The sequence below is a fragment of the Ranitomeya variabilis genome, chromosome 6, assembly GCF_051348905.1.
Source record: "Ranitomeya variabilis isolate aRanVar5 chromosome 6, aRanVar5.hap1, whole genome shotgun sequence".
Taxonomy (NCBI): Eukaryota; Metazoa; Chordata; class Amphibia; order Anura; family Dendrobatidae; genus Ranitomeya; species Ranitomeya variabilis.
In genome coordinates, this window is record NC_135237.1 from 82848535 (window position 1) to 82867795 (window position 19261).

The 19261-nt window shown below is 45.8% G+C and overlaps 1 protein-coding gene across 1 annotated transcript in view; it reads right to left on the minus strand.

Annotated features, from left to right (window-relative positions):
• The window catches only part of ITGB8 (integrin subunit beta 8), a 154946-nt gene that overhangs the window by 88755 nt on the left and 46930 nt on the right, over positions 1 to 19261 (minus strand). Inside the window, exon 2 of the mRNA XM_077268726.1 lies at positions 12567 to 12652. Within this exon, the coding sequence (XP_077124841.1) occupies positions 12567 to 12652 (86 nt within the window). The remainder of the gene's footprint in view (positions 1 to 12566; positions 12653 to 19261) is intronic.

The following is a 19261-nucleotide window of genomic DNA, read 5'->3' on the forward strand; positions in this document are numbered from 1 at the left end:
TCATAGGTACAAGTGCTATCTTTGAAAACCATGGACAGCAGTTGTCTGAGAAAATCAGTAGTGTGCGAACCCTAAGAGAAACTTCTGTTACATCAAATGTCCCCCATCTATTAGACTGGGGCAACACAGTGAGCTCGGTCAAGTGACCCACCACGTAGCCAAAGATTGTAGGATTGCGATGTCACACAGCGGCATAATGGAAGTGGATGTGGTCATATTGTGATCTGCAACACACAGGTCATCAGGAATCCAAACCTGTTGTAAATGTTGGACTACAACACGACCACATTCGCTATCACCATGCTAAGGCCGGGGTCACTCTTGCGAGTGCAATGCGAGAAACTTGCGGGAGTCTCTCGCCTCAATACCCGGAACTGCAGCCAGCACTCGGGACCGGAGTGTGCGGCTGCATGTATTTCTATGCAGCTGAACGCTCAGGTCCGAACTGCAAGCGACAGTGCTGGGTATTGAGGCGAAAGACTTCCGCAAGTTTCTCACATTGCACTTGCAAGTGTGACCCCGGCCTTATGTGTTGGGTCAGGTTGACAAACTGACATGTAGCCCTAGCTTTAGCTGAACACAGTATCACATAATCAGCTGTTACCAAGGCATGTTTCACAAGTCCGACATGCCTGACGCTGGCGATAGGCCTCCTGACCCCACACTTAAAAGCCCCATAGGCATTTACAGTCATATGAAAAAGTTTGGGCACCCCTATTAATCTTAAGCTTAATGTTTTATAAAAAATTTTTTTTTTTCAACAGCTATTTCAGTTTCATATATCTAATAACTGTTGGACACAGTAATGTTTCTGCCTTGAAATGAGGTTTATTGTACTAACAGAAAATGTGCAATCTGCATTCAAACAAAATTTGACAGGTGCATAAGTATAGGCACCCTTATCATTTTCTTGTTTAAAATACTCCTACCTACTTTTTACTGACTTACTAAAGCACTTTTTTTGGTTTTGTAACCTCATTGAGCTTTGAACTTCATAGCCAGGTGTATGCAATCAAGAAAGGCCGTACTGGGGGGCCCACGGCACTTAAGGGGAGGCCGCCATGACGGGGTTACGTGGGACCTGGGGAGCTGGAGCAGTTTAGAGGGGGTACAGTGGTAAGGGTTAACTGGAATTTGAAGGGGTGGCTTAAGGGGCATTTTTTGAATGAAGGGGGTGGAACCAGGGGACTGCAGGGAGGGGGCACATAAAAAGGGGCACGCTCCTCAAGCAGGCATCCATTTTAGGTGCCTGCGTGACAAGTGTGGAATCTCTGTTACACTTACCAGCATGGAAATTGAAGCAATCCTCCAGCGTCTCCGGGCGGCAGCCAGCTCCCAGGGGACAGATTGGCTGAATGCTTCTGTCAACAGCCTTCTCCAGGGGACATCGGATGCTCCATCGCAGGCACAGCAGGTCGGGCGCCGGCCGCGGAGGTCCAGGCCTCCGGCGCGCCTAAGCCCTGACGTGATCCCCAGGGCCCGGCGCCGAAATAGGAGCCCCTCCAGGGACCCTCCGGTAAGCAGCGCTGTCCCCTCCACCTCACAGCGCAGCGCCGGGAGGAATCCTCCAGTGCGGCGGGGCCTACAACGGGGGGCGGATCCTTCCTCCCCTCCTTCTGTGTCCGGGCGGCAAGGTACGACAGGAGCAGGAGCCGGAGCGGCGGCCGCCAGCATGCCCGCTGGCGCCGCTCAGCGTGGGAGGCAGAGACAGCCGAGGAGGCGGGGGCCGGGTGCGGTGGCCCCTCAGCGACGGGGACAATGCGGGCGGCAGTCTGCTGGCCCTGGCATCAGCGTGCGGCCCTCTGCAGCGCACAGTTCCGGAGCTTACAGCACAGCTGCGCCCTCTGCTGGTGGTGGCCAGGATGTGATGGGATCTGCGCCCTCTGCTGCTGATGGCCGGGATTTTCCTGTATCAGCGCCCTCTGCTGGTGGTGGCCGGGATTTTCCTAGATCAGCGTCCTCTGCTGGTGGTGGACGGGATTTTCCTGGATCAGCGCCCTCTGCTGGTGATGGCCGGGATTTTCCAGTTTCAGGCAGGCGACATTCCGTCGCTTCGGGAGGCAGTACAAGGGACGTATCCGTGGCAAGGAGCCACACATCTTCCAGCGAGCGGCAGGATGCTGGCTCGGCCTATTCCCCATCCGCAGCGCCAGGGCAGTCGTCGGCATCATCGGGTCGCCAGTACACGGATATGGCCGCCAGGAGCTCGGCGGTCAACATCGCAGATCAAGCCGGACTGGATCCAGGACACCTTCGGCTGGGAGCTGGATCTTCGGCTGCTGGGCTCACAGCACCCAGGCAGCTACCGGTAGGTGAGAACATTTTCCCTATGGTTAATATGCCAGGCTTAGTTTTCCATGAAGCTAGGAATACTGATATTACCCCGGGAGTTGCTAGTGGGGGTATGGGTTTAATCCTCAGAGGTTTAGGGGAGCTAGCGGGCTTGTGGGGGTCCGGGCTTAGCAGAGGGTCTTTGCCGTCAGCGGCTTGGTTAGGTAATACGGGATCGCTTGAGGGGTCTAGAGAGATGACCGAGATTACGGGTACGTCCAGCAGCGCGGGTCCTGCATCAAATACTGGGGGCTCATCAAGGGAGAATAGCGGAGCAGCACCGGCGTTATCCGTAGGGCCCGGGTCATTGATTGATGGGTCAGGTGAAGGAGCTTTGCAGGATAAGGAAAAGGAGGACGTCCCGCGACTGGATGATGCAGCAAAGGGGGAGGTCTATGTCTGCTTTGAGGGCCCGTTAGGGGCACACTTAAAGCAAGAAGTTAGAGAAAAAATCTGGAAAGGGGAGTACATAGAAATATTTTCACTTTTACCCCTAGAGAGATTTAACTTGGATAGACTTAGAAGGGAGGACTCCAAAAAGGAAGATGAGGAAAAACGGAGATTTAGGCTGATTCCCAGATCATTTTCAAATTGGCTGCAAGCTTTCGCTATTATGGCTAGCGTAATTGGGGAAAAGGCCCCGGAAAATTGCTCGGCGTTATTCTGTTACTTAGATGCCATAGGGGAGGCTTACAGGACCTATGGGGGACAGGGATGGCTACGCTATGACGAACAGTTTCGTCAGCGGAAAGCCTTTAGGCCAAATATCAGGTGGGATCACAAGGACATAGCGTTGTGGATGAGAGTTATGGTCCCAGCCCGTTTAGGTCAGACCAGCCAGCCTTTTCAAGGGGGCGCCGGGAGTTCGGGACAGTCAGGGCACTCGGCGGCTTTGCAGAAGGGACTGTGTTTCGCCTTCAATGATGGGGTATGCAGATTCGGGAGTAAGTGCAAATTTAGGCATGTTTCAGAGGTAACAGACAAAAAGCTGGAGAGTCCGCTGAAAAAAGGGGTGACTCCAGTGCAGTGGGTCATGATGGAGGCCTTTCTAAGTAGATACCCTGATAGGTCAGCTGCGGTTTTATTGCGCGACGGTTTTAAGGAAGGTTTCAAAATTCCTTGTGTTGAGCAGGACGTTAGTTTAAAAAGAAAAAATTTGAAATCGGCGTTACAATTTCCGGAAGTTGTGTCAGATAAGTTGAATAAGGAAGTTGCTCTGGGAAGAATGGCAGGTCCGTTTGTCGCCCCCCCGATTGCAAACCTGAGGGTGTCACCTCTCGGTGTGGTCCCTAAGAAGGAACCTAATAAATTTAGGTTAATCCATCACCTATCGTTTCCGAAGGGATCTTCGGTCAATGATGGTATTGATCCCAAGTTGAGTTCGGTGTCGTATTTATCATTCGATTCAGCGATGGAGTGGGTTCGAGCATGTGGTAAGGGGGCTAAGTTGGCGAAGACTGACATTGAAGCGGCCTTTCGCTTGTTGCCAGTTCATCCCGACAGTTTGCACTTATTAGGTTGTTTTTGGGATGGCGGCTTCTTTGTTGATCGTTGCCTTCCAATGGGTTGCTCAATTTCATGCGCTTACTTTGAGGCCTTCAGCACGTTTCTAGAATGGGTGGTGAAAGATGTGTCTGGGATTCGCTCATGTTCACACTACCTAGACGACTTTTTGTTTATAGGGCCAGCGGAATCGGCAGATTGTTCGATTTTGTTGCACACAATGGAGAGTGTGGCAAAAAATTTCGGTGTGCCTTTGGCGGAGGACAAAACAGTTGGTCCGGTGACAGTGTTGAGTTTCCTAGGCATTGAAATTGACACGGTAGCGATGGAGTGTAGGCTACCTGCAGATAAGCTTACCGCGTTGCGTCAGGATGTGGTTAATGCGATTGGTTTGAAGAAGATAAATTTGCGCAGTTTGCAATCATTGTTAGGGAAACTAAACTTTGCGTGTAGGATCATGCCGATGGGTCGAGCGTTTTGCCGCCGCCTATCCTTGGCAACGGTAGGGGTGAAGTCCCCTTTGCATTTCATCAGGATAAAGAAAGAGTTCCGGGATGATTTGAAGGTGTGGGCGGCTTTTCTTGACGAGTACAATGGCAGATCTCTGTGGATTCAGCCTGTGGCAGATGCCGCCTCCTTGGGCATTTTGATTCATGTCATTGAACTGAGCGGCTTTGGTCTGTTCTTTCAGGGTAGCTGGTCGGCAGCGGCCTGGCCAGAAGAATGGAAAGTGGAAGGGTTGACAAACAATCGGTTACTGCTGCATTTGTTCCCCAGGGTAGTTGCGTTGGCCCTGTGGGGCGACAAGTTGAGGAATTTGAAAATTTCTTTTCATTGCGAGCATGTAGGAACAGTGACGGCGGTAAACTCGTTGTCAGCAGTTACCCCTGCAGTAGTGAAGGTCTTGCAACACTTGGTTTTTCTGGGTCTTAAGTTTAATTCTTGGTTTGTATCTGAAGTAGACTTGTCAGCGCCTGATCCAATAGTTGTTGCTCTTTCTCAATTTCAGTGGCAGCTTTTCCGGGATTTGGCACCACAGGCGGAGAGCGTGGGTCTGGAGTGTCCGGTGGAATTATGGAACCTGCCACGAGGGCTGTAACGGAGTTATTTTCCAAATCGCTCGCGGATTCATCTTGGTCTCATTATAATCAGGCGTGGAGCCTGTGGGAATCCTGGTTGTCAAGTCTGGATCAGGATATAGAGGAGGAGTATGGTTTGTTGTTATTCCTCGGTCATCATTGGGAGGCAGGTTGGTCGGTTACACGTTTGAATAAGTTTTTGGCGGGGCTAGCCTTCAACCTTAAATGCAGGGGATGTAAGGACATAACGAAATCCTTTTTGGTTCGGCAAGTTGTTCGGGGTTGGAAGAAAGGTTGGAAGGCTTTGGACGGGCGGCGACCCGTGTCTTATGAGGTGCTTTCAGCCATTGGTCGGAAGTTGCAGGAGGTGTGTTTTTCTGAATGGGAAGTGGTTTTGTTCCGGGTAGCCTTCTCTTTGGCTTTCTTCTGGGCATTTCGGTTAGGTGAGTTGGTTAGCCCGTCCGTTAGTAAAAAAGGTACTTTGTTGAGAGAAAACGTTGATGTTGAAGGGAACAAGGTTGTGGTGTTTGTTAAAGCCTCCAAAACGGACGTGTACGGGAAAGGGTGCAAAGTGGTGCTGTTCAATGTTGAAGGATCCCCAGTGTGCCCGGTGGCATCCGTGAAGGAGTACATGGCAAAGGGCGGTGTGTTAGATGAGCCATTCTTGGTGCACGAAAATGGATCTTTCTTGTCCCGTTTTCAGTTTATTTCGGTATTTAGGAAATGTTTGGCCGCAGCGGGCTTATCTGCAGCACAATATAGCGGTCACTCGTTCAGGATCGGGGCAGCGACCGAAGCTGCTAGGTTGGGCCTTGGTGAGGAGGTGGTTCGGAGAATTGGGAGGTGGGAATCTTCAAGATTCCGGTCGTATGTTCGCCCAAACCTATTGTGAATTAGGGGTTGTGGTAAGTTAATTGTTTGTTGATTTTCTTTCGTTGTTGCAGGGGCTGATCCGGTGCTCGTCTGGATCATGGGGCACTCGTATGTGGTGTGGGCTGCGTTGCGTGCTGCTGTTCGTCCAGACGGTCGTCAATTGGGTCTTTCTCGAGACACAGTGACATTGCGATGGATCGGTAAAAGGGGGATGGTGTGGAAGGAATGGTTACCGGAATTCCATCGTTTTGTTAGACTGGATAGAGTGCCGGAGATTGTGGTGATTCACCTAGGGGGAAATGATTTGGCTAAACGGTCTTGTAGGGAGCTGATTAAGGATATTAAATTTGATATCCTGAGGTTCTGGGTCATGTTTCCAAAGGTGCTTTTGGTGTGGTCTGACATCATTCCACGTAAAAGTTGTCGAGGTGCTAGGTCCCTTGAGGGGGTGAATAGGGCTCGGATCAAAATAAACAGGGCCATATCTCGGTTTATGGTGAGGAATGGCGCGTTGGCCGTGAGACATGTGGACTTGGAATCGGGTCAAGGAGCTTACTGGAGAGCTGATGGAGTACACCTGAACGCGGTGGGAAATGATATGTGGTGTTTGGCCATCCGCAGTGGCACTGAATTAAGCTTGAAGGTGTGGAGGGACATGAATGGCTAAGGTGTCAGGCCATTCGTGTTCTTGGCGGGGGTGGAGGTCCTCGAAGTCGGTGGAAATGGTAAATGGTGGTTCAATGGGGGGGGGATCTTGAGAGGTCCTGGACCCCCCATAAGAGAATTTAACAAGGCGCGGTACGGTTATCCCGCGTGAAGTGGATTTATGGGCCCCTGGCATGGGGGTGGGTTCGGTGGACCAGGATTGGGTGTTAGCTATCCCTGAGCTGGTGCTTTACGGCTGGGGGTAAGACTCATCCTGGGCTGAACATTGTGGAATTTTGGGAGGCTGAGTTCTATAATTTTGGGGCTTCGAGGACCGCCCCTCCTATTCTGGGTTGTTATAAAAGTTATGTTATCTTTTATTTAATAAAATGGCTGCTGTGGCCAATTAAATCCAATATATGTCTCAGTCTGTTTTGTGTATGATAGAAGTTTATTCTTTAGATGGTCATGGGGACTGTTTAAGGGGATTGGGGAATTTTTTTTCCAGGTCACGGAACTCACGTATACCCTATGTCAAGAAAGGCCGTACTGGGGGGCCCACGGCACTTAAGGGGAGGCCGCCATGACGGGGTTACGTGGGACCTGGGGAGCTGGAGCAGTTTAGAGGGGGTACAGTGGTAAGGGTTAACTGGAATTTGAAGGGGTGGCTTAAGGGGCATTTTTTGAATGAAGGGGGTGGAACCAGGGGACTGCAGGGAGGGGGCACATAAAAAGGGGCACGCTCCTCAAGCAGGCATCCATTTTAGGTGCCTGCGTGACAAGTGTGGAATCTCCCGCCCACCCTCCCTTTTTTGATTAGAGTAATGGGGGGAGGAAAGTCGCCCATGAGGCTTCGGGTTCTGTTTTAAGAGACGTTTAAGTGTATTTATTTTGTTCTGTGAATGCTGTTAGGTTATTGTCACGGCAGTTTGGCGGGGGTGGAGGTCCTCGAAGTCGGTGGAAATGGTAAATGGTGGTTCAATGGGGGGGGGATCTTGAGAGGTCCTGGACCCCCCATAAGAGAATTTAACAAGGTGCGGTACGGTTATCCCGCGTGAAGTGGATTTATGGGCCCCTGGCATGGGGGTGGGTTCGGTGGACCAGGATTGGGTGTTAGCTATCCCTGAGCTGGTGCTTTACGGCTGGGGGTAAGACTCATCCTGGGCTGAACATTGTGGAATTTTGGGAGGCTGAGTTCTATAATTTTGGGGCTTCGAGGACCGCCCCTCCTATTCTGGGTTGTTATAAAAGTTATGTTATCTTTTATTTAATAAAATGGCTGCTGTGGCCAATTAAATCCAATATATGTCTCAGTCTGTTTTGTGTATGATAGAAGTTTATTCTTTAGATGGTCATGGGGACTGTTTAAGGGGATTGGGGAATTTTTTTTCCAGGTCACGGAACTCACGTATACCCTATGTCATGAGAAAAGCTGCTTAAAGTGGCCACTTGCAAGTTGTTCTCCTGTTTGAATCTCCTCCGAAGAGTGGCATCATGGGCTCCTCAAAACAACTGTCAAATGATCTGAAAACAAAGATTATTCAACATAGTTGTTCAGGGGAAGGATACAAAAAGCTGTCTCAGAGATTTAACCTATCAATTTCCACTGTGAGGAACATAGTAAGGAAATGGAAGAACACAGGTACAGTTCTTGTTAAGGCCAGAAGTGGCAGGCCAAGAAAAACATCAGAAAGGCAGAGAAGAAGAATGGTGAGATCAGTCAAGGACAATCCTCAGACCAGCTCCAGAGAGCTGCAGCATCAACTTGCTGCAGATGGGGTCACTGTGCATCTGTCAACTATTCAACGCACTGTGTTTTTTTGCCGCCATGCATAACGCCTTTTTGTATGACCAAACAACTCAATCTTGGTTTCATCAGTCCACAGGACCTTCTTCCAAAAAGAAATTGGCTTCTCCAAATGTGCTTTTGCATACCTCAGCCGACTCTGTTTCTGGCGTGCTTGCAGAAACGGCTTCTTTCACATCACTCTCCCATACAACTTCTCCTTGTGCAAAGTGCGTTGTATAGTTGACTGATGCACAGTGACACCATCTGCAGCAAGTTGATGCTGCAGATCTCTGGAGGTGGTCTGAGGATTGTCCTTGACTGATCTCACCATTCTTCTTCTCTGCCTTTCTGATGTTTTTCTTGGCCTGCCACTTCTGGCCTAAACAAGAACTGTACCTGTGTTCTTCCATTTCCTTACTATGTTCCTCACAGTGGAAATTGACAGGTTAAATCTCTGAGACAGCTTTTTGTATCCTTCCCCTGAACAACTATGTTGAATAATCTTTGTTTTCAGATCATTTGACAGTTGTTTTGAGGAGCCCATGATGCCACTCATCAGAGGAGATTCAAACAGGAGAACAACTTGCAAGTGGCCACTTTAAGTAGCTTTTCTCATGATTACATACACCTGGCTATGAAGTTCAAAGCTCAATGAGGATACAAAACCAAAAAAGTGCTTTAGTAAGTCAGTAAAAAGTAGGTAGGAGTATTTTAAACAAGAAAATGATAAGGGTGCCCATACTTATGCACCTGTCAAATTTTGTTTGAATGCAGATTGCACATATTCTGTTAGCACAATAAACCTCTTTTCAAGGCAGAAACATTACTGTGTCCAATAGTTATTTGATATATGAAACTGAAATAGCTGTTGCAAAAAAAAATTTTTTTATAAAACATTAAGCTTAAGATTAATAGGGGTGCCCAAACTTTTTCATATGACTGTATGAGGCTATTGAGTGTGAATAAGAAGACCCGCTATAGGTCCGGACATTGTGGTCCATACTTAAAAGTTGGATGTGTGAAAGTGGCTTAAAAAAATATTTAGATTTAAAGAGAAAAGGCTGCAAAGATCACAGATGTAACGTTTCTGCCACCTTTCTTTATACACTGCAAATATCGTTTCCTTTTTACGCAATAGGATAAGTAACAAAAGTCAGTTTATAATAACACAAGCTCAGAAACAAAAATATTCCCCAGAGGCGGGTCTGATCCAAAACATGACATCACTGTTTTTAAAGAAAAAAAGATAATAAGCCGAATGTATCTGAAAGCAGATAATAGGATATTAATGGGGGCTTCCATGTGACGCAAATAGACCAGTTTTTCCAGAGGTGAATGGGAAAATGATATATAAATTAGGATCAGAAACAGCTGCTGTACTTAAAGAAAGAAAGCTACAAGACGTCTCTGTCCAAACTCCTAATCCAGAAATGCTGATAGTCAGGGTTTACTCCACGGCGATAGGTTACATGGGCCCCCTTATGTCTCCACTTCCTTCATCCAATGTGTTTTATTAATATAACGGAGACTCTGCCAGCAGGTTTGTGCTCTTTCATCTAAGGGACAGAGACCATGATTCCAGCAATGTGTCACTTACTGGGCTGCTTGCTGTAGTTTTGATAAATCACTATTTTATCAGCAAGAGATTATCACTAGAGGACTAGTAAACTAGTAGTCCTCCATATTCATGAGCACATTATAACCCAAACTACCACCATTGAGTGGAAACTTCCTGCCTATGCACAGTGTACACATAAAGATGTTGAATGGAACCTATCACTTCATTTATGCTGCCCAAACCACAGGCAGCATGAATCAGGGTCTGACTGCACAACCGCATTTCAGAAAAAACATAGCTAGAAGATCTATCTGGGGACCATAGCCAGACACAAGACAGATTGCTTTTCCCCACATCGCTATAGTTGATTTGACAGGTCTCTCCCATAACAAGAGACCTGTCAGTCACCTGAAGTGCCGCTGGTAGAAGCAGTCTGGTGGTGGCACCTTACTAGTCTCTCTTGTGGCTATGTTCTACAGGCAGATCTTCATAGCTATATGAAGGATATCGATCGCAACATTTATAGGGTTAAATTGCCCGGGAGCGGTGCTGGCAGTAATGTCAGTGAGTGCCTGGTGCCGGCTGTGATGTCAGTGAGTGGTCAGCTGAACACTCGGTGGCCATCACGCACGCACAGCTCCTGTGTCCCCAAAATCGCCTGGACGTATCCATACGTCCAAGGTCGGGAAGTTCTTGCCAATCTGGATGTATGGATACATCCACAGTCGTGAAGGGGTTAAGAGGGGACTGGTGCTTGACATAATTCTCTTCTTTTGTTTACGTTACCTCCAAGGAAAGATGTATTGTATAGTCATCATTGCTTTGCATCAAAACGGTTTACAGGCAAGGACATTGCTGCTTGTAAGATTGCCCCTAAATCAACCATTTATTGGATCATCAAGAATTTCAAAGGGAGTTGTGTTGCTATGAAAAGGCTTCAGAGTGCCGAAGAAAGTCCAGCAAGTTCCAGGACCATCTCCTAAAGAGTATTCAGCTACAAGTTCAACAACAGTTGAAGGTTGTATCCCTTTCTTTGAAATGTTGTCCTATATTAGCCATTTTTAATTTTAGAGTTGGGACTCGCAAGTTGGAGGACCCTTGATGTGTGTTGCGAGCTTGTGTATTTTGGCCAAAATATTGACCCATACCTCATGCAATGTATTCATTTTATACATTATTTTTCATCTTTTTATTGCACATTTTTTCATTTTGATACAGCCAGGCCTCTTAGTGTTGGTTGGGTGAATTGGGGCATCTGTGGGGTGCACTTATATAGTGCTGGGCAGCCCGCTTGATCTGATAGTATGGGCGTCATCAATAGGCTGTAAGTCAGACACTGTGCATCACAAGTATCTGTGTGACTGGCGTCCTATGCAAGAGCCATCTGTGTGCATGTTTAATACTACATAGCCACCCCCTCCATGTATTGGTAGGTGAGTGGCTTTTTGAATCCGTATTTTGCACCTATGCTGCCCCCACGCCTTTATCATGGGGGTCTGCTGCATCCTGATGGTGCATTGGTAATCTGACCTGGTGTTGGTAAGGCTGTATCTTTTTCTGTGAGGTTTTCTTGCTCTGGAATGGCAGCAGGATGTAGTCAATGTAACTGCACGCACAGTGGGAAAAGTCTTTCGGAAGGTGGTCTGGTATAAAGAAAGGCGGCAAAGAGGCAACTTCTAACCAAGAAAAACATCAAAGACAGACTGACACATGAGTCCTGTGTCAAGCCAACAGTAAAGCATTCTGAGTCCTTTCATGTGTGGGGGCTTTTCATCCAAGTGAGTGGGCTCACTCACAATTTTGCCTAAGAATACTGTCATAAATAAAGAATAATTTCTAAGCATCCTTCAAGAGCAACTACTCCCAACGATTCTGAAGCAATTTGGTCTAAAAAATGCTTTTTTACCAGCATAATGGAGCACCATGTCACAAGACAAAAGTGATAACTAAGTGACTTGGTGAGCAAAACATTGAAATTTTGGGTCAATGGCAAAGATTGTCCCAAATTCTCAATCCCATTGAATACCTGTGGTCAATCCTCAAACGGCAGGAGGAAAAGCAAAAACATAGAAATTGTGATATAGTCCAAGCACTGATTAGGCAAGAAGGGGTTGCTATCATTCATATCCACCGATCCACCTTATCGGTGTGATCATCTCAAAACCAGGACTGAGTCTCATTCCTTTGATATAAACAATGAAGCTTCTCATTCAATTTCCTTATGCAGAGAGCTTACATATTGTGGCTAAGAATGAGCAGACCCGAGAAAGTCCAAGTTCTGGTACCTGACCCAAACTTTATTCCAAAACTGGTTTGGGTACTAGAACTGTACCCGAACCAGAACCTGAACCTCATGGAAAATAATTAGGACCCAAACTTTTGAGCTGGAAAATATTATCTCACTCAACCTTGAACTTTGCAATGGACCTCTGTTAGAAGTCCGTGTTTGGCGTTTAGCACCGGAAACAAACTTTCCGGTACGAAGCCCAAACTTTTAAGTTCCTCATCTCAAATTGTGACGAATTAAAGCACAACGTAGATTAGAGAAATGTTTAGCTTTTTGGTTACTTTCGTCTAATAACACAGTGGCTAGAAACTAAATCAACAGACCCGTCGAGAGGTCGCCAACCGGTGGCACTGCAGCTGTTGTAAACCACAGCTCCCATCCTGATCTCACAGCCTGTACGTCTGGGAGATGCCGATGTTGTAGCCGTACAGCAGCTGGAGGGCCAGATAGCTAACCCCTGGATGAGAGCTCACAGATCGCAGTAATAAATGAAGCACACACCTCTTGAGTACACCATCCACATTCTGGGCCCAGTGCTAAGCATGTTGTGCATGTAGCTGCATTGGAAGAGGAACACTTGTTTTCAACTGAAAGAAAAAAACAGAATATGCAAGAAAAGGTAAATGTACAGTCTGGGTAACTCAGTCTCAATTACAGGCAAATTAATACATTTAAATGGTAACAGTCGCAAGGTTTTGCACCATTAAACCAGCATTATACCAGGGTTTACTATACCTGGTCATGTCAAAAATGACATTACGAAAGTAAGAAAACTTGTAATTCCCCGAGATGAGTCAGGGATTCTGAAGGGCAATGTGCACATGCACGTAGTATAAGAGAGCGGGGTCCGTACATTTCACTATGGATGTGCAGGGTAGCAAGATGTTAGCAATATATTGCACCAGATGCTCTTGGGGAAGAGTCTCGGGCCCATCTTGGGTCAATTATGAGCACTCTTACTACCTAATGCCAATGCGCCGCTTGTGAGATGGACATGTTTAGAACATGAAATCCCAGATGTACTAAAAAAAAAAAACATGCCTCAATAAAACAGCGCTGCCTAGTGGCGACAAAGGGTGCTACTACTATTATTTTTAACTATAGTTTTGCACTTGGTGATGCTTTGCAGTAGAGCCCTCCATCAAGTTCATATTGACTGTACAGACAAGGCTTTCATCCTGTAGGATAGTGACAAATAATTTTATGCCCAGAGGACATTGTGTAGATTCCCTTGATTAATAAATGAATCTTATGTACATGAAATTACATTTCTACCCTCTCATAATACATGATAAAATACTTGATACAGTTGCCACTCAAAGGTTCTTATGGCTAATGAAAAACAAATTGGAGCAAGCAGTGCCAGGCGGCTGCTGCTACAGCTTATGAGATCATGGAAAGGCACAGACGTATGCAGTGTGATCAGACAATGGGGATGTGAATGTAGCTCAGGAGCAGGTGAGAGTGTGAAAACTACTCCAGCAAATTTATAAAAAACGAGGTACCTTGGTCTAAAAAAGGACTGATTAGTTGTGTCCTAATAAGCATGAGCAAATCTATAAACCATCAATTCAGAAAATAATAAAATAATCTTGTCGTGGGGCTCGGGCACATGGCAGTATTTTAGGTCGTAGGGCGATCCGACAAAACACTGGATTGCATTTGGATCAATGTTATTCTATGAGGCCGTGCACATGTCTGACTGGGTCCGAAGAAAAAAAATCAGCATGTCCGCGTTGGATTCAATTCTGACCGCAGTCAGCCAAGCAAGTCAATGAGTCCATGGAAAACATCGGACTGTACTCAGGTGACATCTGAGTTCATTACAATTTTCACTAATTGATAGAATGGAAAAGATGAACAAATTTTTTTTACCATCTTCTTCCCATCCGAGAAAATCGGATCACGCTATGCTATACAGACCAGCATAATCTCAGATGGGAGAAAATACGCTGGGGTGACCCTAGTCATACTTAGAAAAGTCGTGGGTGAAGTCAGAATTATATTTTTTTTAAAACAGGATCTGTCATTTGCCATAAATATGGTTTGTGCTTCTTTTTTTTACCAGGTGTTAATGTCGCTGTTCTCCCAAAACCAGCATTGTTTATTTTTTGTTCTGTTCCTGAGATTTAGTCCCATCTTCCCTCTATACAAATCTAGTCTTGTTAGCCAACTGGGCATGTTGTAATAGAGGACTCCCATAAAAAAAAGAGTTGAGGCCCGCGCTGACTTGTATAAAAGGGGCATGACTCAGGAAGGGAGGGCACAGGAAAAAGAGACTCAGGATAACAGTAGCATTTATCACCAGGTAAAAAGAAAAAAAATACAAAAAGACAGTTCTACTGTAATACTGTATAAATGATATATTAAATAAACAGTTTATTGCACATTTACATTGATAGCAACTTAAAGGGAACCTTTCAGTAAATATCACATGAACGTGCAGCGAGCCAGTCATAGGACCCAGTAGTCCTGTTACACTTTGAGGGTATGTGCACATGTTCAGGTTTTTTCGCTATAAAAACGCATATAAAACGCATACATATACATCCTATCATTTAAAATGCATTCTGCAATTTTTGTGCACATGATGCATTTTTTTCCGCGAAAAAAAAAAGGCATCGCTGTAAAAAAAAGCAGCATGTTTATTAATTTTGCGGATTTTTTGCGTTTTTCCTGCTATTTAATGCACTGGGAAAAACTGCGAAAAAATCGCACAAAAAAGGCATTAAAAAATGCGAAAAAAACGCATGCGGATTTCTGGCAGCAACGTCCGTTTTTTGTCAGGAAATTTCTGCAAGAAATCCTGACGTGTGCACATACCCTGAAAGATGACTACTATCGATCTAAATGCAAACCATGCAATGTCCGCTTCTGGGTCCCAATAGGGGGAATATAGCTTTCTGATGCTCGGCAGGAAAACAACCTAGGAAGGCACAGGCTTGTTAAAGGGGTTGTCCAATCCTTTGATTGTAACAGAGTTCGCACCGCATACTGTCAGGATTCAACAGTGTTGACAGCAGTGGTGGGCAACCATGTGACTGCAAGTATGTGATTTACAAACCTCCGGCCATACACTGCGACTAGACATGTCCTGAATGGCTCCATTCACCTGTATTCCAAGAACATCTAGTTGGTTTGTGACCGCATTTAATGCAAATTGGATACTTGCAGTCACGTGACCGCTCGTTCTCAATGGCAACACTGGAGAATCCTGACAGCACACGCACATAGAGTGACTGAAATTTTTATTAAAAGACTGGACAACCCCTTCAAGTGCTCTACCACGCCCATAGTGCTGAGCGCCTCATATGAATATGGATGAAAATGATAAACAATTGATTATTTTTGTCCCATTTATACTATTTCATCGCAGGAAATTCTGACATCCATTTTTGGATTTTGCCATATTTGGTTGTTTTTTTCGGCATCTGGATCAACACTGCAGGATGAGACAAGGAACTTGAAGATTTTGTTACTATGAAAGGTGTGTTTAAGGGGATGTCTGAGATTACAACAAAACGTTCTTAAAGAGAGTAATAACGTGTAAATGTGCGACACAACAGATGTAAAATGGTTAAGTATAACATAAAAAATGAATACTAAGGAAATAGTATAAAACTGTAAAGTAGATGTTGACTTGTCTCTTTCCTCTCACAGGGAACGCGGATCTCATGCCTGTGGTATTTGTTAATACTGGCAGATTGACAAGGAAGATTTCACTGCCAATAGTATGGATGTGGCATTAGAAAAGGTTTGTTCAGTTGTTCATTTACTGTCCCATTGTTTTTCTATGGAAAAGCAAAATGTCCAAGATGCCAACCTGCGATGAAGAAAAAGAAGCAAGGTGTTCGGGAGCATCAGGGGCGTCAGACATTGTGGCTTCTCTAATGTGGACATGGTTTTAAAAAGACAATAAAAACTCAAATACTCAAATTTGTTGCAGCCTTATATTACTAGTGATAACAACTGTATAATAAAATTGGAGATTTGTGGATAAAAACTGCGCAGCTGAATAAAATGTAGGATCAGATTATCTGAAATAAAAGATAGTGGTTTTATTCAACGCGTTTCGAAGTTCAGATGACTTCCTCCTCAGGACATAACCACATACAGTACATGTATGTAATATTAGTTTTCCACTAATTTTATATTGATGACATATCCGTCGGATAGGATGTTAGTATAAGAGTGTCCGGCACCACGGCTCCTGACACATTTTAGTGGCTGTTCCCGGGTATTTCAGATCAGCTCCTTTTAAAATAGAAGCTGTTCTGCAGTACCCAGGAGCAGCAACTACACAGTGTAAGGAGACGTGATCCATTGGCTCCGTTATGTGATTTCAACCGGCCACTGCTGGAGGTGAAGGCAACTGATCGGTGGGGTAACTGGGTGTCGGACCCCACTGAACTTATTTTGACCCTATACACAGATTTCAAAATGAGGGAGCCGGAAAATATAGACAAAAGGGACCCAATGATTTTACAATGGAAGACCAACTTTTCAGGATTGCGATGGAATAAAATAATAATACTGACCTGTCCTCATATAATCAAGAAGAAGGAGAAAAGCGCACCTCGTGCAGATCAACACGGTAGGAGAGCTATTAAAGATTAGAATTGTGCTCTCCAATGGAGGATGTGCAGCTGAGGCATATCACTGGTTACACCGGATGAGAGTTCTGCTAGCTGCTGATCCACCTGCAAGATCCCAATGGGGTCCAAAACAAAGTAGTGGAAAAAAAAGAGTTTTCAAATGGTACAAGAAGTGCTGCCCAGAGTCCTCAGTGTCCAATCATGAGAGAAATATTTTTTTGTAGTAGTTAAAAAATCATTTAAAATTTTATTGCAAATACTGTATTTAAAATTTAATAACAAAAATATATATATACATTTTTTAACTGCTACAAAAAAAATTATCTCATGATTGGACACTGAGGACTCTGGGCAGTGGTCCTTATACCACCTGAAAATTCATTATTTTCTACTAATGTCTTCATATAATAAAGAAACTCTAGAGTAATGTATGTAGGAACCACCAAAAATACAAGCATCAGCAAAGTCTGGTGTATACCGCAGCAGGACTTTGGGAGCACAGTATATACAGTACTAAAGATACACTATGGAAAAACGTTGTGAACTTGCATACAGCTGGGTCAGGAGAACGCTCCAATAGCTGATATAGTTGCAATCTCGAAAGAAGCTCTGGAGGACAAACTGCTGCTCAAACGCATAAATATTGTGGAGACTACAGGATGCTCTGGCAAAAATTAAGAGACCACCACATCAAAACCCTGTCATGGGCAGCCCAATCTCCAGACCTGAACCCCATTGAAAACCTCTGGAATGTAATCGAGAGGATGATGGATAGTCACAAGCCATCAAACAAAGAAGAACTGCTTACATTTTTGTGCCAGAAGCAGTGTGAAAGACTGGTGGAAAGCATGCCAAGACTCATGAAAGCTGTGATTAACAATCATGGTTATTCCACAAAATATTGATTTCCGAACTCTTCCTGAGTTAAAGCATTAGTATTGTTGTTTCTAAATGATTATGAACTTGTTTTCTTTGCATTATTTGAGGTCTGAAAGCACTGGTTCTTTTATTTAATTTTGACCATTTCTCGTTTTTAGAAAAAAAATACAAAATTTATTGCTTGGAACTTTGGAGACATGTTGTCAGAAGTTTATAGAATAAAAGAACAATTTACATTTTACTCAAAAATATACCTATAAAGAGAAAAATCAGACAAACTGAACATTTTGTAAAACCCGAGCTTGTTCACTGTGCGCGCAGCTCATGTGTTTGGGTTTTACATAATTGTTTTCTTGTGTCCACAAGACTGGGGAGGCCTCCACCCCTCTTTTTTTGAGCTGTGCGCACAGGAGCCGTTCTGTCCAGCGTGTCCACATGGACATTCCTTTTCTGAATCCTGCTCATACAGGTATTGTCCATATGACCAGGTTTTAAATACATCAGATAGGGATTACATATGCGGCGCCCCCACACCGCCGCAGGGCCGAGGGGTACCCGGAGCCGGGCCTCTGGGATCTCAGTCCTGGGGTTGTCACGGTGGCTAGACCCGGTCCGTGGCCCTGTCCGTCAGTGGGGGACGTCCGGTGTAATAGGTGGTAGTAATGATAGCGGTGGAGCGGTGCAGTTGTGGGGTGTAAGTCGCGGTAAATAACGAGGACACCAGGTTGCAGTCTCTTTACTGGAGATCTCTGAGTCCTCAGTCCAGAACACGGTTCACCAGGCTACGCAAGTCCGGCCGGTCCAATGGCACCTCCAGAGTTCTCCTCTCAGGTGGAAATCTGTGCCTTCCTTCTAGCGCTATGTGTTGTAGTCCTTCCCTGCTGTGCTTACGGAAAGTAACCCCACAACGGTTGTGTCTGTTTCTTAAGTTCCCTCACAACTCGATTTGATGTTCCTCTGTAATCCACCCCTTCCCTGTATTCAGGTTGGAATGGCACCCGTTTGTCAGGTAGGCCTGGAGTTCTTCCGGGACCCTAGAGTCGCCCCTCTCCCGCAATTGCCCCCCAAGACTTCATAGGTGATATGTGGTAGACAGCCCGCCTGAGACCGACTGTCCTGCCGCTGTTTGGAGTATGGCTTGAAGCTGTATTCTAATCCACTCCCTCGGCGTTCCGGCCACCGGTATTGCGCCTCAGCAGGGTGCTGCCTCTTTCAACAAAACCCCTGCTGGTAGTCTCCTTCTGCTTGATCTCGTTTCTCACTCAGCACAATCTGTCTCGCTTCTAGTCCTTTCCTTGAGTCCCGCCGCTTCCAGGAGCCTGCGCGGACCCGTTACGTTCTTTCAATGCCAAGCCTCTGCCAGGATCCCACCCCTGGCAGAGACCCTACAGTCTCTCCCTTCACAACACCCCCTGCCACAGGGTGTTGCTCCGTTCAATCCCGTCAGCGTTCTCTTCTAACTTCCTGCCTGACCCCCAGTTTACCCACTATGGTGGGGAGTGGCCTAATGAATAGCACCCTTAGCTCCCCCCGGAGGCCCAGCTGTGAAACATATTGGTGTCTGTGATACCTGATTGGAGGAACTCCTTCGGTGCCATCGAACGTACCATGGCTCCCCTTAGCGGCGAAGCCACAGTACTGCAACGACCAGAACTCTGGGGCGCTGCACTCCCCCCTGGTTAAACACAGTACTCCGGGACTGGGAAGAAAAACAACAATACA